Raw genomic sequence first — 22,329 nt, 5'->3', positions numbered from 1 at the left:
ATATAAAATTATATTCTTATAAGTTATAAGAACTTATAAGAACAGTCTTATTAGAAGAACTTAAGGTGGTGAAACAAAGGAAATAAATTAAAGCATTACCAGCACTACTGATTTTTTTTTATTATTATTATTTTTATCATTCACCTGTTCAGGGATTCATCTGCAGTGCTACACTGTGTTAAGGTGCAGCACCCGGATTCAGTAACAAAATAATAAGACAATCTGAGAATCATCTGTCATACCCCACTTCCTCCTCTGCACACACATACCCTTCACATACAGCCTTCTCCTTGGCATGGTGCTGCTTGCAGTGTTTGAGAGCTGTGGCAGGAGAAAGGCCTCTCTGCACAGCAGCAGCCAAGGCTGCTCCACTGGGAGTCCCTTGCTGGGAGAAGTCTGTTGTCTCAGCAACAGCCTAGGTTGTGCCTTTTTTTTCTCTCATGGTCCTGTTGACCATGAGTGCCTTGTCCTCCTTCTTCCTCTCTCTCTTTTACTGTGAAGCATGCCCACTAGTCTGATGTGTGGAGTCTGACACTTATTTGTGCCTGCATCAATAAACTGAGCAGTGCCTGAGCATATTCCCAAGTCCTGGAATGCAGTCATCTGCCATATTAAGCTCTTAGCCTGTTCTGTGATGTGTTCAGTCCATACTATATTGCCAATTAGAAATTTCCCAAACTCTCAAGCAATGGCTGAGGATTCAGAAGACCCAAACTTTTCTATACAATTGCATTTGCATGCAGCCATGCCATCTTGAAGGGTTGCAGACTTTACTGTCACGAGTTAATCAGTGCTAAGTGTCCAAAGGCTGGGAACTTTTCTGAGCACAATTAAAATTCTAGACTTATGAGAGAATTCAGGTTAGTGGGTGCCTAACCTCATATGTGCTAAGACTCTACTTCAAGAAAAGTAAGGCATTAATCCTTTGAAAAACTTAGCCTTCTTCCAGCCCTATTCTGTAAACCTGTTTCAACTACTATAATAAGTGTACAACCCAGTACTGGTCCAGTCCCCTAAAACCTGAATGGGCTAGAGTTGCTCCCTAGATTCTCAGTGCTGCTGAGTGAAGTGATATTTTTTTCCCTTTGCAGTTCGAACATGTCCCAAGCTTTGGGCTCCTGAGAATGGACACATTAATTGTTCAACAGCTGATATCTCCTATAAGACGGAATGTTTTGTGACCTGCAATGAAGGCTATAAACTAGAAGGAAATGCCAGACTGACCTGCCAGGGAACCTCACAGTGGGATTCAAAGGAGCCCAAGTGTGTAGGTAGGTATCTCATCAGTCTGTTCATGTCAGAGTGCATCCTTTCCTGACATGCTGTCATGAGAAACACTATCAATTTTAGTATCTGATGAAGCCTAGATAATAAGAATGAGAAATAGTTTATGAATGTTTCATACTGGTCATAAAGCTGGGGAGGAGCAAAAGTGTTTTTAAATGGAGTAAGCAGGCAAATTAACATTGAAATTCAGCACAGGCAGTCAGTAACTAAAGGTGTTGGATCTGCTGGTTCATTGTCCCATAATATCTTGTAGGAAACACACATCTTGTAAGCTTTTAATATAGAATAAATGTGAACAGAGATCTGAGTTATCTTCTTAAAGCTAACAATGGTCTTCAACCAAAGACTAAAGTATGTTAGCCAGGCATTGCGAGTGCAAAGTAGAGCTGTGGCTGCTGTCACTTTTGCTTAGCTCATGGCTGGAAATAAGTTACGAGACATTAGGAACCAAAAACCTCTATTGTGAAATCTCACCAACTGTGCAGCAGTAGTTACGTAAACATATATTGCTGTTCACTACGCTTTCTGTTACATATAGAAATAAAGGTTTGTAGGTTTCACAAGAAGCCATTTGAGACTACTGACAGGTACCTAACTCATGTAAACTGATCTGGTTCTGAATAAAGTTGGGGTAGAATACATATCACCTGGCACAGTTAAGCCTTTCTGTTCACCTGCGGGCTTAAAAATGTGAACTTTGCATGAGACAAGAACAAATCTGCAACTGTAGATATGTGTTTGAAAATTATCCATAAGTATTAAATTATCAGGAGAGTTCATTAAAAGATCCTAATCTTTCTTCTGAAGTTAGTGGGAAAACGTCAATTAACTTCAAAAGGAAGAGTCCCTGAAATCCTGTTGGAAGATTACAATTGGAAGATTAACTATATTCATCAGCTGAATTCATCCTTCCTAGCTTAGCATTTTGATTATTAAAATCCAGCTCTACCCTGTATCAGATTTCTTCACACCATGCAATTTTACTTTAATTTCCGGATTACCCTTGGCAATGGTTTATTTCTGCTGAGTCTGTAAATCCAGATTGGAAGTTAGCTTTAGTTGTCCCAGAGGAAAAAGTGTGAGCTGGAAGAAACTTCTGCCATCAAGCTTGCTGAGATTCTTCCCTAATGCAGGCTTGTGGCGTTTCATTCTGGGGAGGATACAAATCGGAAGACTCAAAATGCATGTTCTCCTCAAAAATATCCTTTGTACATGATTTCTAACTATAATTTGTCATCTGCTAGATGAAAGATACCAGAAATCCTTCATTGCTTAAGCGTATGTCATTGATAATTTATGCATTTCCATCTCCTATTTGAAAAATGAAGTGAGATTAAGTTCACTGTCTTACCTTGTAACATATTGCTTGGATCTCAGGATACACTCCTAGATGTTTTTCTGAATGCTTTTCAGTTTGAGTGGACACCACTGCAAAGTTTACTGTAAAGTTAGATTTGTAAGACTGTACTACAACCATCTCCAACCATAACTGCCGCTGTGCCACTGTGTTGTAACATAATCTGGGTTGTAACATAATTGTTTACAGGCACTCCTGTGAGGTCTGTTGTCATACGCTGCTTTTTCCAAGAAAGTGGAAGTTAGTGTAAGTTTGGCAATTCTGTGTGTTTTTAATTCAGATATTTTTCATGAAAAATACCATTTGCAAAGAGTTACTTTTGCATAGGTTACATTATATTATAAAGTGATCAAAACCAAAATATTTACTAAAAGAGCATGTTTGTTTCTTGTCCAGTTTAAAGTATATATATATTTCCACAATCATATTCTGGTGTTTCTTTGCCCACTGGTGAAGGGTTAATATCCAGCGTATTAAAATTGTTGAAATTTGCAGGATACTGTTCTCCTTGGTTTGTTCAGATGTTCACAAATAAAGGTAAAAGTGCAGATGGCGTCCACAGCGTTGGTGCCATCTAGTGTTAAAAGAATTAGTACTGCATAAGTCTAATTGCAGTCAGCCAATTGTTTCCCTGACAAGTGTGTGTAGAGGGTGGAAGGAAAGAAGTGTGACTTGGTGGTGGTCTTGTTTATAGTTACTATGTTGAAGCTCTTCTTAGAATCAGAGAACATCCCAGGTGAGAAGTGACCTAAAAAGATAGTATCACTCTGCTCCTCACAAAGCCCAGTCTTCCTATGTCAGCTTTATCAAATTGTGTATCTGAGCGCAGATAAAAAAGCTTTCTTTTTTTTTCTTCCCTAGCAAAAACCTATCTACTTTTAAAAGATTCCCTTGGGCTAGATACACCAAAGATTTCTGAACATTTGATATTTCATTATTTTGCTTTGCGGTGACCTTGCTGGTAGACTTGGAAGCATCATTATCAGGAGGGTTGTTACCAGTTAGCCAGAAAAGAAATTTTTCTATTTCTCATGCCTACACCTTTCACAGCCTTTTTTTCTACTCGTTCCCTAGGAGTATCATGCATTGTGAAGTTTTAGCTTGTATTCCCAAAATTGTTTTTCCCTATTTCTGATCTTTCTGGTTTCTGCTATTTGTTAGTATCCTTCCTGTGGTAACCAGCAAAAGGTTAGATTTTTTTTTACTGATGGAGTTGATCTTCAGCCTCCTGAAATGTCTGCAGCCTGTTGCAATTATTAATTGCTTAGACCTTAAACAAATTTTCACTACTGGAAGTTTTAAGGGCAGGAAATACTTAAAATTCTTTGAGTCTTTAAAATTTGTTTCAAGAAGAAGAACCAGTTCTCAATGACTTGCTGCATATTTTGGAAGAGGGAAGAAAAGAGACATGTAGTGTTTTAATGTGAATCACTTCTGTGTCATTATACCATTGCTAAGAGATGAAAAGCACTTTGCCTTCTGTAGCTGTGGTGAGTTGTTCTTTGTATGTGCGCTTTGTGTGTGTAGAGGCTCTTTCTTCAGTAACTAGCAGAAGAGTTACAGTTCTTCTAATTTGCTGTAGTTAATGGATCATTTTCCTTGTGTGTTTGCTTGTTAAATTGTCCTAAAAAAATTACTGAAAGTCTGCCTAGCTGAATTAACGTGATAAACCTTTTTGCCCTGTTTGTTCATGACTGAATGTTTGAAATAGAAATAACACATGGTAAAAACAGCAGCTCAAAAACTGAATAAAGTTTTTGTGAAGTTGAGTCTGGTTTTGCACACTGTATTTTTTGTAAGTTTACACTTCAGTGCAAATGTTCTTCAGAATCTGTAATAAATTCTAGTAACAAAATAGTTAAAAACCTTGATTTTAAGCCTTAAAATAATCATCAGTCCTTCCTAACTTCCATGGACAGATAGTCAGCTATCATTTATAGTCACCTTCAGTCTTTGCATATGGGTGTATTTAAGACCAAGCCTAGTTTCATTCAATTTGAAGGTGCAGTAGGCAAAATCATGCCATGTCCCTAATATTAAGTGAGCTCATGGCAGGGTTTCTTTTTCTGCCTCTCATTCTTATTTCTTGTAAAAGCTGTACAAAAAGGCAACAAATGCAAGACTGTTACTTCTATCCAGCTCTTAAGATCCAGAAAGGAATGGAATGCTTTCAAATGCATTCATGAAAGCTAAAGTTGTTAAAAATAAAAAATAAAAAATAAAAAAAATGGGAGAGAGTAGAATATAGTGGAGCCACAAGAAAAATAGTGTTTCTGTCGCAGCAAAAAGCATGGATATGAAGATCATAGAAGCACAGAATCTTATAATAGTTTCTGCTGGAAAAGACCTTGAAGGCCATCTAGATCAACCTGCCTGCAATGGATGGGGATACCTTCTTCTAGAGCAGGTTGCCCAGGGTCCCAAGCAATTTGGCCTTGAGTACCTCTAGGGATGGGGCACCCACAGCTTCCCTGGGCAGCTGTGCCAAGGACTCATCACCCACTGAATAAAGTGCTTCTTCCTTATACATAAACTAAATCTCCCCTCTTTTATTTTAAAGCCATTACTGCTTATCCTATCACTATACTACCTGGTAAAGAATTCCACTCATGCTTTCTTGTAGGCCCTTTTAGGTGTTGAAAGGCCTCAGTGACATTTCCCTGGAGCCTTCTCTTCTCTGGGCTGAATAGCCTCAATTCTCTCAGCCTGTCTTCACAGGATAAGTAATCTGATCATCCTTGGGTTGTCCTCTGGACCTGCTCTAACAGGACCTGATGTCCAGGGGGCTCATACGGCACTAAAGTACAAAATTTGAGCATTTTCTATTGTTTTTATGTACTCACCATGCATGTATACTCTTAAGAAATCTGTGTATTTTATGTTCTCTTTTAGCTACCATATGATTTTATTTGCAAATTTGCTTGATTATATATTTTTATATGTCAGTTAAAATGTGTGCCTTTCTGGTCTCTTGTAGAAATGCATTGCCCCATCTTCCAGAAGCCAGCAGGTGTAACAATTCACCCTCCAAAATGTGGGCTGGAGCCAGCTGTTTCTGGGACGGTGTGCCAACTGAGCTGTCCCCAAGGATTCATCTTGTCCGGAGCTAGAGAAGAACTAAGGTGCATTTCATCTGGGAGATGGAGTGCAAACATACAGGATGCTCTGTGTAAAGGTAGAGACCAGCACAAAGTCGATTCTGTGTATGCATGCAGGACTGGAGGAAAGTACATAAGAAACAGATAAATAAAGACAGAATGGAACTGTGGAAGCATACTTAAACAGTCTGTAAGAAGGATTGTCTGTACCACTTTAGCTTGGCTCTCAGATTTACTTGTAGTACGTAATACTGACATGGAATTCAGGGGTTGCTTGAGTGCTATCTTAGATTATCCATTGCTGGCAGCCTCTTAAGTCAGTTCTTGGGAAGCTGCCTGCAATGGCCTGATGTGAAGATAAATTTGAACTTTCAAAGTAACAGTGAAAAATCTTGTCTTAAAGATAGCCAGTGTGGGACCCACACACCTATTAAAACAGTAGTTACTAGTAATGCTACTTCTACTGGTTGAGCAAGATGTATGCAAGCTCTGTAGGCTGAGCGACCTGTAAGCCTGAGGTGACGTGTATGATCTAGAAATATAGTTCTTTTCAGTTGGCTCTGAACCGACCACAGCAGTAGACCTGCACAAGACTAACAGCCACATAAGTCAAAACCAGAACTGATTGTCACAATGCACTGTTTATAGATGAGCAGAAGGTGATTGTGTACATTTGAAGGGTTCTGGTTTGTTTGCCCACCTCTACTGGATATGTAAGGTTATTTATTCTTCTACATACATGCACAGTGAGTTGGAAGAAATTTGGCTTTGCATTATAGGAGGATGCAACTGAAAGTGTGGTTTTGCTGGGAATATGCTCTTCACTTCTTCATGAACCATTGTGCTCTCAGAATTAATGCTTCCACTCCAAATGGAGGCCCTTACCAGCCTCTGCATGAAAGAACAGTACAGAAAATAGCTATAGCAGTCATCATGCCAAGTCAGTACAGAAACTGAGATGGGAACTTTTTCCTCTGGAGTGACCAGGGAGATTTTTTCCTTCCCTTTAAAGATATCATTTCCCACTATGTTATGTACCACGTTGTTTTTCTGAATCTAGTAAAAACCTGTGCCAAACCACAGTTTTTAATATTTGATGGGATCCCAGCACAGTGCTACAAGCTAAGTGTTTGGATCAAGATAAAGTAGCATGGCTTAGGTTCAAGGTTTTAGATATTACCAGTGCATAAAACTCTAAAGAGAAACCAAGATCCTCTGAGTGTTATTCTTCCCTAGTAAAACTGAATATTTGCCTCTCAATTGCTTTCATTTTTGGTACTTTCTCTATTTTGCTGCCAAAATATTTGGCCAGTTCGCGCTAGCCTTTTTCTTTCTGACTTATTTATTAGTCTTTCTACAGAATTTCACTTTTAAATGGAATTTGCCCCAGCATGAGAACTGTGGTCAGGAAAGTGTAATTCATAACTGGTAGTTATGAAAAGAGTGCACTTCTAGTAAAATTTTCATCAAAATGAGTTCAGAGAAAGACAAAACCACATGTATTTATTGCTTTGCACTCAATTACAGGAGTTTAATTGCCTGACTTATGTCTTTACTGGAACTATGTAGTAATAAAAATGTAACTGGTATCAGTCCCAAGTTGTTTTAAAGCCTCCTGGGCATGGATGAGTTCAGAGCTGAATGCCTTTGTCCTTGTCTCATGAGTCTAAAGGCCATTTATCAAAAGATAATACAGCAATAAAATAACCCAACCACAAATGTTTTGAGAGGCCCTGTGCCTGAGAGATCAAGAAGTACTTTGTCAGAGAAATGTGATACCTAAATGATGGTGGTGGTTACCAGTATTGTACTACTAATACTTTCAAACCATCCAGCATAGTCACATATGTCTCAAGAAAAACCTGCTAATCCTACATTGTAGCTTACAGTAGGTATTTGGTAAAGAACATTTCCAGTAACTGGTGCCAGAAATCTTGTCACTGCTTCTTGCAAGTCACCATGCTCCTGGGCATTTGAGATTGACTGCTGTCTTCTTCGTAGTACATATGTCATGTCATAAATAATCTTTTTTAAGTCACTGATGACAGATGTTTACATCTGCATGTGTCATATATGTGGGCAGTGAAAGGAAAGAAAAGCCACTCCTTCTTAATGACTAGATTTGTGTGATGAATAGGTGAATAATAAGAGAAAACAATTAATTCTGTCTTATTTATGCTTTGTTTTATGGTTGCACGTAGTAACCTATCACTGTGCTAAGTGATGTTCAAAAATACAGTCAAAAGCAGTCTTCTCCCCAGAATAATTTACTGTTTATGTATGAGTCTGCAGGCAAGAACAAAAAAAAGGAGAGATGGAGACTTTGCAAAAATGTATATGTATATTCCAGGAAGTGCCAAAAAAAGCAGTGCTAATATGCAGTCTAATCATTATAGCGGTTTTATTTCTTTAATACCATATATAAAAGTAGTTTGCATTTTTCTGGGCCAGATATTGAAGCTCCTCAGATTCAGTGTCCAGAAAATATTGAGACTGAGACTCTGGAACATCAGAACTCTGCTAATATCAGCTGGCAGGTCCCAATAGCTAAGGATAACTCTGGAGATGAGGTAAGTTAAAATCTATGCATTTGACTAGGTGCTGTCTTTTTATAGCTAGTTATTTCATATTAGTTTTCTGAACCACTGGAATTTATTTCTTCTGATAAGCTTGAGTAGAAGAAAAATCTGCTGAAAATTTTTTATATTGAGAATTCAACATTTTCTGTCCTTTTTAGGGTTACTCCGAACACAGAACACTCTGCATGGTGTCTAAGCACATGAAATCTTGTATGTTTTATTTATGTAGTCAAAAGAAAGAATGTACCCTTGTTTATAAAATGGAGACAGCTGATTTAAAAATGATCTCTTAGAATGGAAAGAAGTTTAATAAATGCTTCTTAGAAGGAAGTAAACCAGTTCATTAATCTAAGACTCGCAAAAGCAGACTGCGATAAGTAAAAATGTGCTTCAGCTTCCCACCCAAGAAAGAAAAATGTCGTTTTCCTATTCCATGCAACATTCAGACATAGGCCTTTGGGTACTGCGTGTATCAGAGGTCTGAAAATGCACATGACAAGGAAAATTTGCTCCAGAGCTGTTTCATAAGAAGTAGTGTTACCTACTGGGTAATGATCAAATTACAGCAACTGACTGCATTATCTTGAGTCAGAAGGAGAGTGACTGAGTATTCTCTGAATTTGCTGCAAACACAAAGGAGTTTTTCATGTTATGAGCAACATCAGTAAAAAAGTTTTAAGTTCACACTTTTTCTGCAGCACAGCCTTGATCATATACTATTGCCCTGCTGACGCAGAGTCATTTGATGACCTTTAGAAATGAGGTGCCTTCACACTCAGTTGTAGCAGATTTGTCAAAGCCATAGTTAAACTGTTTTGCTGATGTGTAGCCAGATCTCTGAAAGAGAAGTTTTTTAACACAGCTGTAGTCTGTACAAGAGAACTGTGGTCCACATGTAGGTGTCATATGCTACAAATACAGGTTTCTTTTGTGGTGATAGGATGTTTCCATGTGTCTGTATGTTACTGACATATGTAGATTAAAATTAGGTATTTGAGTGCTCATGACTCACGGCTGCCTTTTCCATACATTTCCCAGGTATTCTGGCCTTGCAGCTGGAGATATGAAATGTAGACAAAGCAGTTTTGAGCTAGCATAGCTTGTGTACAGTGTAGTAATGCAGACAGAAGTCAATCTCAGGTTGTTTTAATGCACAGTGCTGTAATGCAGCAGATCAGGGTCCAAATCCTGACTGAGTAAATCCCTGTTGCTAAAAGGAAAGTAATCTTGAGGGGGGGGAAGACAGGCACTCTGTTACAAAGTCCAGCTTCATCATTTGATGAGGCTACAAGCCTCCTCAAATAGGAGCAGAAATCAACATTAAAGTATACTATTTTTTGCCTTTTTCTTGAATCACATGAGTCATGAATACTGGCCTGTTTCCCCTTTTAAATAACAATTTTCTTCCTATGAAAGGTCTCAGTACACGTAACCCCAGCTTTTATACCACCATATCTTCTCCCAGTTGGTGAAGTTGCCATTACATACAGAGCAATTGATAAGTCTGGCAATGAGGCAAGCTGTACGTTCAGTGTCAAGGTGATTGGTAAGTTCACTGGGGAAGAGTCAGTTATGGTTGAAATATTCTTATTTTATGCACAAAGAGACTGTGAATCAGTGTGACCTCCACTGCATGCTTGGATAAGCCCAAGGGTAATGTCATCTCCATAATTGCATGGCTGATCTTGGGCCACAGTACACACAATGTGCAATCATTGCTCCCACATGTTTTCTTATTTTGTTCTGTTGCTTTATTTGAATGTTAAGTATCCTCCTTATACTGATAGATGAAATGCTTCTTTGTTGTCACTTAACTATCCTTATCATATGCATTTTTTTTTTTCTTCTTGAAAAACTATAAGAATTTACTAACCTCCTGCACATTGCTGATGCACATCATTGTTCATATCTTTCTGCCAGACACTTTGGTATTCAGCATTCCTGTTAAACAAGGTTTGCTTTGGAGAAAGCAAACAGAATGTAGAAACCATGAGTTCAGGTGAAGAATTTTTCTTGTGTTAATGCCTTGCCATCCGCTTGGTGTCTGCCAGATTCAGCAGTTATGTATAGATATACTCCTAATTATATTGTATTTACTGATGCAAATTTAAAACTACTCTTTACCTGAATTCTTCTGATTATGGATTTCATGAATGTAGCTGCAGCTCAGCAAGCTAATGTCATGCAAACTTTTCAAATTCTATAGATGCAGAACCTCCTGTAATTGACAGATGCAGATCTCCACCACCCATACAAGCAGTAGAAAATGAATACCCAGCAACATGGGAAGAACCACAATTTTCAGACAATTCAGGTAAGGTGGTGTATCCCCAAACATGCACAGAACAGTGAAGAGTAGGCAGTTCCAACCTGCTCAACATTATTCACTTGTAGTTCAGGATTTTGTCTTTGTAATCATTTGTTTTTAAGAACGCATAATTTGGAACACATGCTACAATTTCCTTCTCCATTTGTTGTGATTGAGTTTGAGCAGTCCTTTATAGCTCACGGATGTTTTAATTCGTTTTAATTCTTTTTTTTAATTCTTTTTTTTTAATTTTTTTTTTTATTCTTTTTTTTTAATTCTTTCTTTTAATTCTTTAGGTGCTCCTCTCACTATCACTAGGAGCCATAAACCTGGAGATCTCTTTCCCAAAGGAGAAACAGTAGTTCAGTACGTAGCCCTGGATCCTTCTGGCAATAACAGGACATGTGAAATACACATTGTCATCAAAGGTTTGTTGTATTAGCCTTGTTGCTGCTGCTACAGATCAATAACACATAAGCCATGGTGTGATACTACAGCTATTCTCAGGTATATAGGTATTCCCAGACCAGGTATATTGTTCTGTTTTAACTGAATGTCATAAAGGTTGCAAGTCTACATCACTTCTTTGTTCAGACATTCCCAGTTTCTTAGTTAGATATTCCTGATTTCTGTGGGAGTAACTTGAAGGCAGTCAGGATGTTTAAGTAGTTTCTCAGAGTGAAGAAGCACAGTGGTGAATTGGGCTTTATACCTTCAAATTAGGTGTAAAAACACTGAAATTGCTGTTCGTTAAGCAGTTAAACCTTTGGTTGTTGATCCATTTTTTTTTTTCTCAGTGACAAATATGTTGTGAAATGAATTACAAGGTGTTACTGAAGTCAAACTTCAAATCTGTTCTTGAAAAGGAAAATGTCATGGAAATGTTTTTGTTATCACCTACGAATATTACAGAGATACTGGAATACTCTTTAGGTTTTGGAAGCTAGCTGTACCTATTCTTATACTCAAGCATTTGTGTTGCTTGTATAGACACCTTTTCTCCACAGTTGACCTTCTTCTTTAAAGACAAATCAGTAATTTGGTGTATAAAGAATGAAAATTGTGCACTATCTCTGCCCTCTAGTGCCCAACACACAGTTGGCTGTGTGTATAAAGAAATGTTAGTGAATAGAGTATTTAAAATTATGCAAACTGGACTCTTGGTTATAGCTTTGCAAAAGATAAATTACAGATGGATGTGCTACATTTTGACTTGCTTTTGTAAATCTTAGCAAGAAAAGGACAGTTCTTAGAATTCATATTATTTCAGGTCTACACCACTTCAAACGTTTTGTGGTTTTGGTGCTCATGAGATCATGTTCTCAGATGTTCACTGTGTCTTCTTGTGGCCTGTAAAATAGATCATAACTGAGATCTTATAGTCAGTTCCTCCTAAGATTGTTTTGACAAGTCTGTGTGTTGTTGCAGCAGTGTAGAATGGATAATGCTTAGTTTTTTAATTCAATATGAAATATAGTTTACTATTATTCATTGTATAAAAATGCATGTAAAAATTTTAATTAATTTTTTGTAGTATTTTAGTAGGTACATACTTGACTATGCACCTTTGAATAAGAAATACAAATCGGTTTGAGACTTGCTCAGTTTTGGAGGGTTTATTTAATTTCTCGTATGTATCACATTTTTTAAAAAACTTTCACATTTATGGTTTAAAATTCAAATGCCAGAGTTTGAGAAGAATTTAGCAGTACCCTGGTTGTGGTTTTCTGGACATAGCAAATGATACACAGACTTCATGTGCAGCTCTCAGAAGTCTTACCAGTACTATTTTCCTGTGTACTTATTTAATTCTCCAAATTCATCAGTGTATGACTGTATGTTTTCCTTCGTGTCTTTGTATTTTTCTCAGGTTCTCCCTGTGAAATCTCCTTTGAGCCTGTGAATGGCAATTTTACATGCACATCAGATGAAGTGGGTGTTAATTGTAAGTTGCACTGTGCAGAGGGCTATAGCTTCTCAGAGGGATCAAGTGAAAACTATTATTGTGCATATGAGGATGGTGTCTGGAAGCCACCTTACTCTCCAGAGTGGCCTGACTGCTCTTGTAAGTCTTAATATTTTTAGCCTATATTTTGTGAAATGAATCTGCAGCTCATCCAACAATGCTCTTCATGAGGAATTAAATAAAAATATTTTAGGAATTATGACTGCTGTATATTGATAATAAATCTCTCATTTCACATCATTACAGATATTGCAAATGAATTCTCAAAGTCCCTAAAAGTGTTATTTCAAAAGTTCTCTGAAATACAGAAATAGTAGTCAATTTGTATCCTGCTAGCAAACAAGCTAGCAAAGATGACAAAGCAGACAAGGCCTGTCATTAGTTCAAATTGGTATTTGAAATATATTGTTGTTTGTCTGCAAACACTCAGAGTGATTTTTTGACAAGAATTTCAACAATATTTGCAAATGAAAAGTGCAAATGTATCTGTAAAAGCAGTACATGCTGTAATTACATATCTACTTATTGCCAGATCAGAGCTTTTATCTATTTCCTTCGAGATGGACAGTAACAAATCTATGAGCTATGGACTTTCTCAGATTTAGTGACATTTTAAAAATAGAAGTATGAGACATACATGCAGAGCCAATCCTGGCACCAACTTACACCTACACTCATCAGAGTGGATTTTTTGTTTCAGCAAAGAGCAATGTTTCAGCTGTGGGCAAATTAGAATAACATTTCAGAGCCATCTAACAGATCAAAACCCATAATTTGGACACTTATGAATTTCGCTTTGCTTAAATTCTAGGGGTTTTTTTAATTCAGTCTAGCAGCTGTAGTAACTGGACTTCCAATACTTGATTCTCTCTCAATAGAAAGGAAGTCTGGGGTTTAGGATTGTAACAGCTGGGGATATCTGTCAAGGGGGTCAGGGGGCATTTAGTCTACTTTCATATTTGTCTGAACTGCCTGAGAAATGAATGTTACATTTTAGGAAAAAATAAACATTTTTTTGTATATAATGCTGGGAGTGGGGGAGGGGGAGAGGTGTTGATTTAAAGACAGTGCTTCTTAGCTTAGTGTAATCCAATTTTTTGGCTAGTCCTCTGAAACCATTGCACTGACCAACAAAAACTTCACTCTCCAACATTTTTCAGTAAATCGTTTCGCAAACCATGGGTTCAAATCCTTCGAGATGCTTTACAAAGCAACACGATGTGATGACAACAGTCTTCTAAATGGCTTTTCTGATGCTTTCCAGAGTGCACTCGGTAAAATGGTAGGTTAGTAAATGCTACTTCCTTTTATGTACTTTTTAAAAAGTACAACTTCTTGTTACTTTTCCCAGCTGTCTATTTTTATATATAAAAAATACAACAGCAACTTGGAAATGGGATTTGTGATTTTTTGGAAGATGACAAGTCTCCTTTAAAAACAAAGCTGATGCACTAACATTTTCATTCAGGTTTTTTGTAAGATTTTAAAGAGAACCTATGCAGTTTTGAAAATCCTTGGTGGTTACTCATAAACTGCAGTGTTGTTTGTGAGAGTGGGATGTAATGATAAAATATATTCATTTTACAAATAGTATATGTAATATACATCTAGATAACACAGTGAACACACACAGATACAGAAATAAAATCTGCATTTGGTGCTCAAGTCTAGGCACTTATATCCAAGGGTAGTGATTTAAATACTTTGCTCAAGTTTCTTGAGTTTTTGAGTTCTAATCAATAAATACTGCACAGCAGTTTATTTGAAGGGGTGGCACGTTCCTTCTCTGCACCATCTCTTGCTTTTCACTTCAGTATTACCTCTCTCACTCTTAGTCCATGAGTCTGTCCTCAGCTGTGAAGCAGAAGCAGCAGGCCTTTTGTTGTGGTCTAAGGAGCTGATGCTCAGGCCCCATGTGATGGTATTGTTCCGGAGTACAGTACCTGGGCAGTTAAAGATTTCTTACAGAACAAAGCCTGTGTGCTGTAAGCTTCACTGGTAATTGAAAAGCATTATTAGCGTATATAGCTACTAAACAGACTACTGCAGATTTGGAATCCTTGTCAGTGGTTCCGATCAGAAGGCTCAAAGCTCAAATAACACTTCCAGGCAATCTTTGACACTTGGACATGAATATCTGTTACTCTCTTGATTTACATTAGGTTTGTTTTCTTCTAGCAGAAAAATCTTGGCTAATTTTATTTCTCTTCTTTTCTCTGAAGAGCTGAACTTATTTAGCAACTACCACTAGGTTTCATTGCTTAGAATATTAGTATGAACAAGCAAATAGGAAAAAATGTTCAGTGACCTGCTCAGGAAGTTATATCAAAATGCAGCAGTCTTGGAAAAGAGTTAAAAAGGTTGGTTTGATTATGTCTGTTCCTATTCCCAATAACTTGATAACTATAACAGAGACAGGAAAAGGAGGAGCATATCAGCAGAAGCCATCTTTCCAATGAAAAAGCAATATGGAGAAAATAAACTGATCCCAAAATAAGTCCTAGAGACCAGATTCTTTGAAATCAATTTGGAAGAAGCAAGAAATGGAGATTTTATAAAATAATGCATTTGTCTGTTCTTTTCTAATGTCCACTGCCTTTGTGGAGAGAGAAAATCTATCAATGCTGGTCATTTTTCTGTAGTTCTCTATTCCGTGGTTTCTGGGCAGACCACAGTGAAAATTCAACAACAAGAAAGAGCAGGCCTAAATTACTGCAACTTCCTACCAGTAGAACTCATCAAAACAATGATGGAGAGCTACACTTCTGTCCTGTGAATTGTTCACTTAGCTGGAAATGCTTTTCTTGGTAGTCTGACTCAGGATAGGCTTTTACAAGCTTTTGCAATCATTTTTAAATAACAGCCTTTATCTTGTGGGGCAGCATGCAACTGCAACATGTTGCTGTTCCAGACTAGGAAATTAAATAAATCACTTGCAGAGATCCAGAACTTGCATCCTCAGCAACTACTGTGATTATAACAGGCATGAAAGGAAAAATCTTGTGCCAGAGAAAGAGCAGGGTCAGGGCTTTATGTTGTAACACAGCTTTTTTAAGTTGGGGGTGAGCTATGTAATTCTGTATTTTTAATGCTCTCTTTCTTTATGTTGTAAGGTCCCATCATTCTGTAATGATGTTGATGATATTGACTGCCGACTGGAAGATCAGACACAGAAACATTGCTTGGAATACAATTACGATTACGAAAATGGATTTGCCATTGGTAATTACTGATTGCAAAGAGCGTTAGCCATTCAGGATTAATGTAGTGTAGTTCCTTTTTTTCTGAAATACTGCAGTGTGTTGTACGGAATAGTTAAAAAATTAGGGTATTCTTAAGATACTAAAAAATTATGCAACACATCTTATTATGGAATTGCTTGCTCTCTGTTTTCAGTAGTGCTTCCTGTATAGCACATATGTAAAGGAAAAGTTTACTGAGATGTTTCTTGATAGGGAGGAAAAAAAGCATACACATGCACACGTACATGCTGAGTGCTACTGACTTGCTTGGTTAGCTTTGAAAAAAGCAACTTTTTTAAACATAACACTTTCAAACCAAAACGCTGCAAAAGCACAACAGATATTTCTGGAGACTGTTAAGAAAACAGGGCCACTTTTTGTCTTTGGTGTTGGTTTCAGTCTACGCTTAACCCTCGCGGTGTACATGCAAAGCTAAGATTGCCTATCAGCTGTGAAACCTATTGAATGCAAAATATCACGGGTTTGACAGGGATAGAGTTAGTTTTCTTTATAGGGGCTTGTATGATGCCATATTTTTGATAAAAATAGTGATAACATACAGACTTACATCCAGCTGACCCAGGCTGGATAAAGGGATATCCTATACCATATAGTGTCATGCTAAGCAGTAAACTGCAGGAGAGGAGAAAACGGGACGTTCAAAGCCTTCCCAAGAAACCTGTATGTGTGATGAGCCTATAATTGACTGAACAGCTGCAGTAAATGAATTCCTTGGTTTGCTTGTGCATGCAGCTTTATCTAGTAAGCTGTCTGGTTCTCAACCCATGAGCTCTTGCACTTTTACTTTTCGCATTTTTTCTTCATTTCATCTGGATGAATTGAGTGTGCACGTAGTGCTGAGCTGTCTGCCAGAATTAAACCATAAGAAATGGTAGGTTTTTTGAACGTTGGAGTTATGGCAGCCCTAGTGATTACTCCCACTTTGCTGTATGCCAAGAAAGTTGTCATTTTCAGTCAATTTTCATGCTGATTAGCATTAGAGTTGTACTGCTGTTGTCCTTGGCATTTCTTAGTCCCTTAATGTTACCTAAAGCAAAGCTAAAAGCAGACTTAGCATGGGGCATTTTGGCAAATCAACATCAGAATACTTAGTCTTTAATAGGACTGTGGCTCCTTTGTAAGTTCATGTTGGGATTACTTCAGTACAGCTTCATGCTTATTCTCTCACCTTTTAGACATTCTTCACTGAATTTAAAAATACATTTGTTTGCAATTAGATACAGGGGACTAGAGGCTAGATTATGGGACATCTGCAAGTTGTCATCAGGGTAGGAGTGAATATTGATGATAACTGGAACTAATTTGTAAAGTCACTTGGAGGAAACAGTGTTGAGAAAATGAGATACAGGATTCTATTCTCTTCTGGCTTATGTCAATCTCTTTTTTTTTAAATTACCTCATTGGTAATTTTTTTGAAAGTTGTTTTTCTGGAGTTTCTCATAATTTGACACTGGGCAGGTTGGAGAGAAGAACTCTCCTCGAGTTAAAAGAGACAATTTAGAAGATTTGTTATGGAGTAATCACGCAGCATCAGCCCCAAAGCTGTGAGGTTAAATTGCCTTATTTCCACTGTAAGTTATAAGACAGATGACTGAAGCTGGTAACTGGCAGAATTTTTTTATGTCTTCACGTTATTTCACAAAGAGATAGATGAATGAAATAGTGTACCTCTAATTTTAGTCATGAAAAGGCAGATAACTTACAGAGCAAGCTAATTGAGGGTGAATTTAAATCATGATATGTAACAAGAAATGCCTGTCTGGAAGGACTGAATGCATAGGGTGATGTCACCAGCCTTTTCTGAGAAGGCAGATGACTGTACAACTCTTCCAGGAGTTGTGAAGAAGAGATGTTTTGGAGATGCTACTTTGGGCATGCTAGCTATAGCCGAGCAGGAAAAAGAGTGATCAATACAGAATTGTTTCAGATTGCCAGCAGGTGAGGGCCCATGCAAGACTGAGGGGAAGATAATTGCTGCTTTTATGAGTACCTTTTTAAAATAAATTTTATATCGGACTTTCTTTAAGGCTTTGGCTAAGTACACAAATTTCAGTATCGAGATTTTTTTTCTTCAGTCAGTCACAGTGCAGTAGGCACTTGTTCAAAGGCAAAGTCAACACCTATTGTTCAGAGATTTAGTCAGGCACTATTCTATTGGGGATGTACTTCAGAAATAAGTATTAATATGACAAGCATTTATATTCTATGTGATTTTGCTTCTCTTTTTTTTCTTTTTAAATGTCTGACAGGACCTGCTGGCTGGGGAGCGGCAAACCAGCTGGATTATTCCTATGATGACTTCTTTGACACTGTGCAGGAAGAGGGCCTATCCAAGCATCTCTCTGCTTTTGCAAAGGCAGCACCTACTCGAGTCAAAAGGCATAAGAAGCTGAATGTTCCAATGACTGACCACAAAATCAAGTTAATATTTAACATCACAGGTGAGAGAAGTCGAAATAGCCTCCTTCTAAACCTTCTTAAAAAGAGAAATATTCCTAATACATTCAGCAAGACTTTGCATTCAATTCAAAAAACCTGCTGGAGATGTGGAGATGTTTTCTTGAGACACTCATAGTCCCATTTTGCACATGGCCAGCTTTATGCTTCAAACTGTCAAGCCTGAGTGTTGCACTCTAGATATACTTCAGAGCAAGCAGGAAGTGCTGACTGCATGCTATTGTGTTCTCTTTTTAAATCCCAGCTAGCGTGCCACTGCCTGATGAAAGAAATGATACACTGGAACTGGAAAACCAGAAACGACTTCTTAAAACTCTGGAGACGATAACAAACAGGCTGAATAGGACTCTCAATAAGGAACCCATGTATTCTTTTCAGTTTGCATCTGAACTCATTGTAGCTGACAGCAACTCATTGGAGACGGAGAAGGCCTTTCTTTTCTGCAGGCCTGGTTCTGTGCTGAAGGGGAGAATGTGTGGTAAGCCAGAGGACTTCCTCCTCACATATATTTGAATCTTTTTGAAAAGCAAGGTTTTACAGGATATTTGCAGAGGGTAGTGATTTGATACAGCCCAGTGCTTGTGGTCTCCCAGCTTTGCACAGTTTGACTTCCAGAGGATGTTTATGTTCCTAACCAAGGCTTGTGGAAGAAGGATGCTTTTGTACCTAGGATTCCATTCCCGTGCGGAAATCAGGCATATTCACACAGTTGGTGATACTCAGGAAAGCAGTACTTGGTATGCAGTCTTTTAACCCTATTTGTTACTCTTGTGGATGAGACAGGGAACTGGATTCCGTTTCCTGTGCACAGTGAACGGTCACAATGTTCCACACAGACAACTCATGCAAGCCCATTTGCTGAGGAACAGAATTACATTTCATATAAACAGGGATTGATTAAATGGGAACTCCAGAGGCAAAACAAGTACATATGATTATGTATTCTGAGAGAACCTTATGTTTCCAACGTTACAGTCAACTGCCCTTTGGGTACCTACTACTCCCTGGAGCATCATGCCTGTGAAAGCTGCTGGACTGGATCCTACCAGGATGAGGAAGGGCAGTTGGAATGCAAAAGTTGTCCATCTGGAAGTTACACTGAGTATCTACACTCCAGGAGCATCTCAGAATGCAAAGGTGAGAACTTTATCTTTTTCAGACTGCCTAGTTCCATCCCTTTGGTCCTCATTACAGGAATGAGATTAACTTGTGAAATGAGAATTAGTCCTAACTGACCATTCATGTGTATGTGAAAAGAGAAAAGGCCACATTTTCACCGCTTCTGTAGCATGCACAATGTTCAGGCAGATATTTTAAGTTTAAGAAGAGCTGGCCCTTCGAGTTTTGTTACAGTTCTGTCTCCTTTCTGTGAGATTTTGAGTTCATTTTGCATGGACTAATACACTTAAAATAATGCCATTCTTGTCCTTGCCAACCTCTCTCTGTCCTATGATGACTGTAGGTGAGTTTTTGCATTCCACACTGCAGTAGTCTGACTTTGAGCACCTCAGCTCCCCTATCTCTTTGCAGCTTGTTCTGAAAAAGAAGTTAGTTTCATTGCCTATTTATTGTTTTATTATTCATTTTGTTCATTAAAAATGAGTAACTGAGTTTCAGTAAATCATCTGTGAAGGTGATTCATTAATAATTCACAAATATATTATCAGTAGCTTAGCACAAGTCTTTGTTCTTTGTATGCATAAAACCCTTCAGAGTAAATTCAAGAAATAAAAAGTCGCTGTAATGTGTATTATGATTTCAGCATCTTTTTCAGAGGTTAGTGGCCATGTTTCCTATTTGGACATTACTTATTTTTTATGATTTTTTTCTGCCTCACAGCTCAGTGCAAGCAGGGAACATATTCATCTAATGGTCTTGAGACCTGTGAAACATGTCCACTTGGCACATATCAGCCAGCATTTGGATCCAGGAACTGCATCTCTTGCCCAGAAGATACCTCAACAGTAAAAAGAGGCGCAGTAGATGTCTCAGCTTGTGGAGGTGTGTAACGGATAGGTCTATGAAATTTCTAAAGTTACATTTAAAAAAGGGGAAGGAAGCTGCATTGAAAGCTGTCTCCATCAGCAAAAGAAATAGAAAGAAATACTTGCTTTAATAGGTCTTTGAGAAGAACTTTTCACCTAATAGTGAAATAAACATCTCTTAGGGTTGTTAATTCCTAGCGAGTTTCATCCCACTCCTTAAAAGGAACTGTGAGGGAAGGACAGGAAGTGGTCGGAAAGGGTGCAGGATGCAGGGTCAGGCAGAACTGATCTCTTTCAAAAAAATGTCCTTTTTGTTCTTGCAGTACCATGTTCTGCAGGGGAGTTCTCTCGTACAGGTTTGACACCTTGTTACCCTTGTCCCAGAGACTACTATCAGCCAGACCCAGGAAAGTCATACTGCTTGTCATGTCCCTTTTATGGAACAACAACGATCACTGGTGCCAGATCCATCACAGATTGTTCAAGTAAGCCAAATTATCTCTCCTGAAGTAAAGGGAACATCTAAAGGATTGCCAGCAGTAGTCTTAATAGAAAAGATCCTGTTTTTTTTTCACGAACTCTCAGAACAAATGTAAAATTTCCCACTCAAGCAGTGATGTTCACTTTTATTTTGGCATACTGGTGTTGTCTCTGTGCTACATGGAAGGAATAACTGTGTGGTATGTACCATGGCTTAATAACAGCGTATGGATATACAGAGTATGTATGTATGTATGCATATATATACCTGTGCACACTATGTATGTGTGTGTATGTGTACAGTGTGTGTATATATATACTTACATATGTACAATATATATATATGCAGTGGGTGAGCAAATGGCTGATGGGTTGGGCCCAAAGGATTATGGCTATATCTGTCTGGTGTCTGGTCAGTAGCAAAGATCACTAGGCTCCATTTTAGGGCCATTTCTCTTTGATGTCTTGGTAAATGACTTGGATGTAGGACTAGGTGTTTTGAGCAAGTTTGCTGACAATACTAAATTGGGAGCAGCTGTTGACTCCATCAAGGGTAGAGAGACCTTGCAGAGTAATCTAGACAATCTCCAACAGCATGAAGTTTAACAAGAGCAAGTGCTGGATTCTGCAGCTGGTAAGGGATAACTCTGGCATACATGCAGTCTGGGGGATGAGACACTGGAGAGCAGCCCCCTGTAGGAGATTTGGGGATTCTCATCGATAGCGAGTTGAACATGAGTCAGCAGTGTGCCCAGGCAGCCAGGGAGGTCAACTGTCTCTAGGGGAGCATCAGGCTTGGCATTGCCAGCTGGTTCAGGGAAGAGATTGTCCCACCCTACACTCCACAGATGCAGCCTCACCTTGAGTACTGTGTGCAGGTTTGAGCATCATAGTACAAAAAGGACATGAAACTATCAGAGAGTGTCCAAAGGCAGTCTATGAAAATGGAGAAGGTTCTGGAGGACAAGAGGTGTGAGGAGTGGCTCAAGGCAGCTGCAGCTCCTCACAGGCAGTGCTGAGCTCTGCTGTCAGGTGACAGGGCCTGAGGGAACAGCATGGAGCTGTGTCAAGAGAGGCTTTTGGGGTTAAGGAAAGGTTGTGCCCCAGAGAGATATGGGCATGACACAGCTCCCCAGGGCAGTGGGAACACAGAACCATAGAATCACCAAGATTAGAAAAGACCTCCAAGATCATCCAGTCCAACCATTCACCAACTTCCCCATTATACCATGTCCCTTAGTATAACATCTAAATGTTTCTTCAACACCTCCAGGGACAGTGACTCCAGCACCTCCCTGGGCAGCCCGTTCAGTGCCTGACCACTCTTTATGAGAACACATTTTTCCTAATATCCAACATGAACCTTCTTGGCATAACTTGAGGCCATTCCCTTTAGTCTTATCTCTAGTTACATGGGAGAAGAGGCTGACCCCCACCTCAACACTGCCTCCTTTCAGGTTGTAGAGAGACTTAAGCTGCCGAGTTCAAGGAATGTTTGGACACTGCTCTCAGGCACTGCATTTGACTTTGGGTAGCACTGTGTGGAGCC

The 22,329-nt window shown here is 38.6% G+C and overlaps 1 protein-coding gene across 4 annotated transcripts in view; it reads left to right on the top strand.

Moving 5' to 3' along the window:
* The window catches only part of SVEP1 (sushi, von Willebrand factor type A, EGF and pentraxin domain containing 1), a 122,647-nt gene that overhangs the window by 47,900 nt on the left and 52,418 nt on the right, over positions 1-22,329 (top strand). For all 4 annotated transcript variants that reach the window (XM_090132326.1, XM_031608351.2, XM_090132327.1 and 1 more), the window contains 14 exons: positions 1,092-1,271; positions 5,622-5,819; positions 8,194-8,312; positions 9,738-9,867; positions 10,528-10,635; positions 10,926-11,057; positions 12,500-12,694; positions 13,756-13,877; positions 15,709-15,817; positions 18,108-18,299; positions 18,560-18,793; positions 19,291-19,452; positions 20,155-20,316; positions 20,624-20,785. In XM_090132326.1, coding sequence (XP_089988452.1) covers positions 1,092-1,271; positions 5,622-5,819; positions 8,194-8,312; positions 9,738-9,867; positions 10,528-10,635; positions 10,926-11,057; positions 12,500-12,694; positions 13,756-13,877; positions 15,709-15,817; positions 18,108-18,299; positions 18,560-18,793; positions 19,291-19,452; positions 20,155-20,316; positions 20,624-20,785 — 2,205 coding nt within the window. The remainder of the gene's footprint in view (positions 1-1,091; positions 1,272-5,621; positions 5,820-8,193; positions 8,313-9,737; positions 9,868-10,527; positions 10,636-10,925; positions 11,058-12,499; positions 12,695-13,755; positions 13,878-15,708; positions 15,818-18,107; positions 18,300-18,559; positions 18,794-19,290; positions 19,453-20,154; positions 20,317-20,623; positions 20,786-22,329) is intronic.

The sequence above is a fragment of the Phasianus colchicus genome, chromosome Z (assembly GCF_987193195.1).
Source record: "Phasianus colchicus chromosome Z, bPhaCol1.hap1.1, whole genome shotgun sequence".
Classification (NCBI taxonomy): domain Eukaryota; kingdom Metazoa; phylum Chordata; class Aves; order Galliformes; family Phasianidae; genus Phasianus; species Phasianus colchicus.
This window is presented reverse-complemented; position numbering and strand designations above follow the sequence as displayed.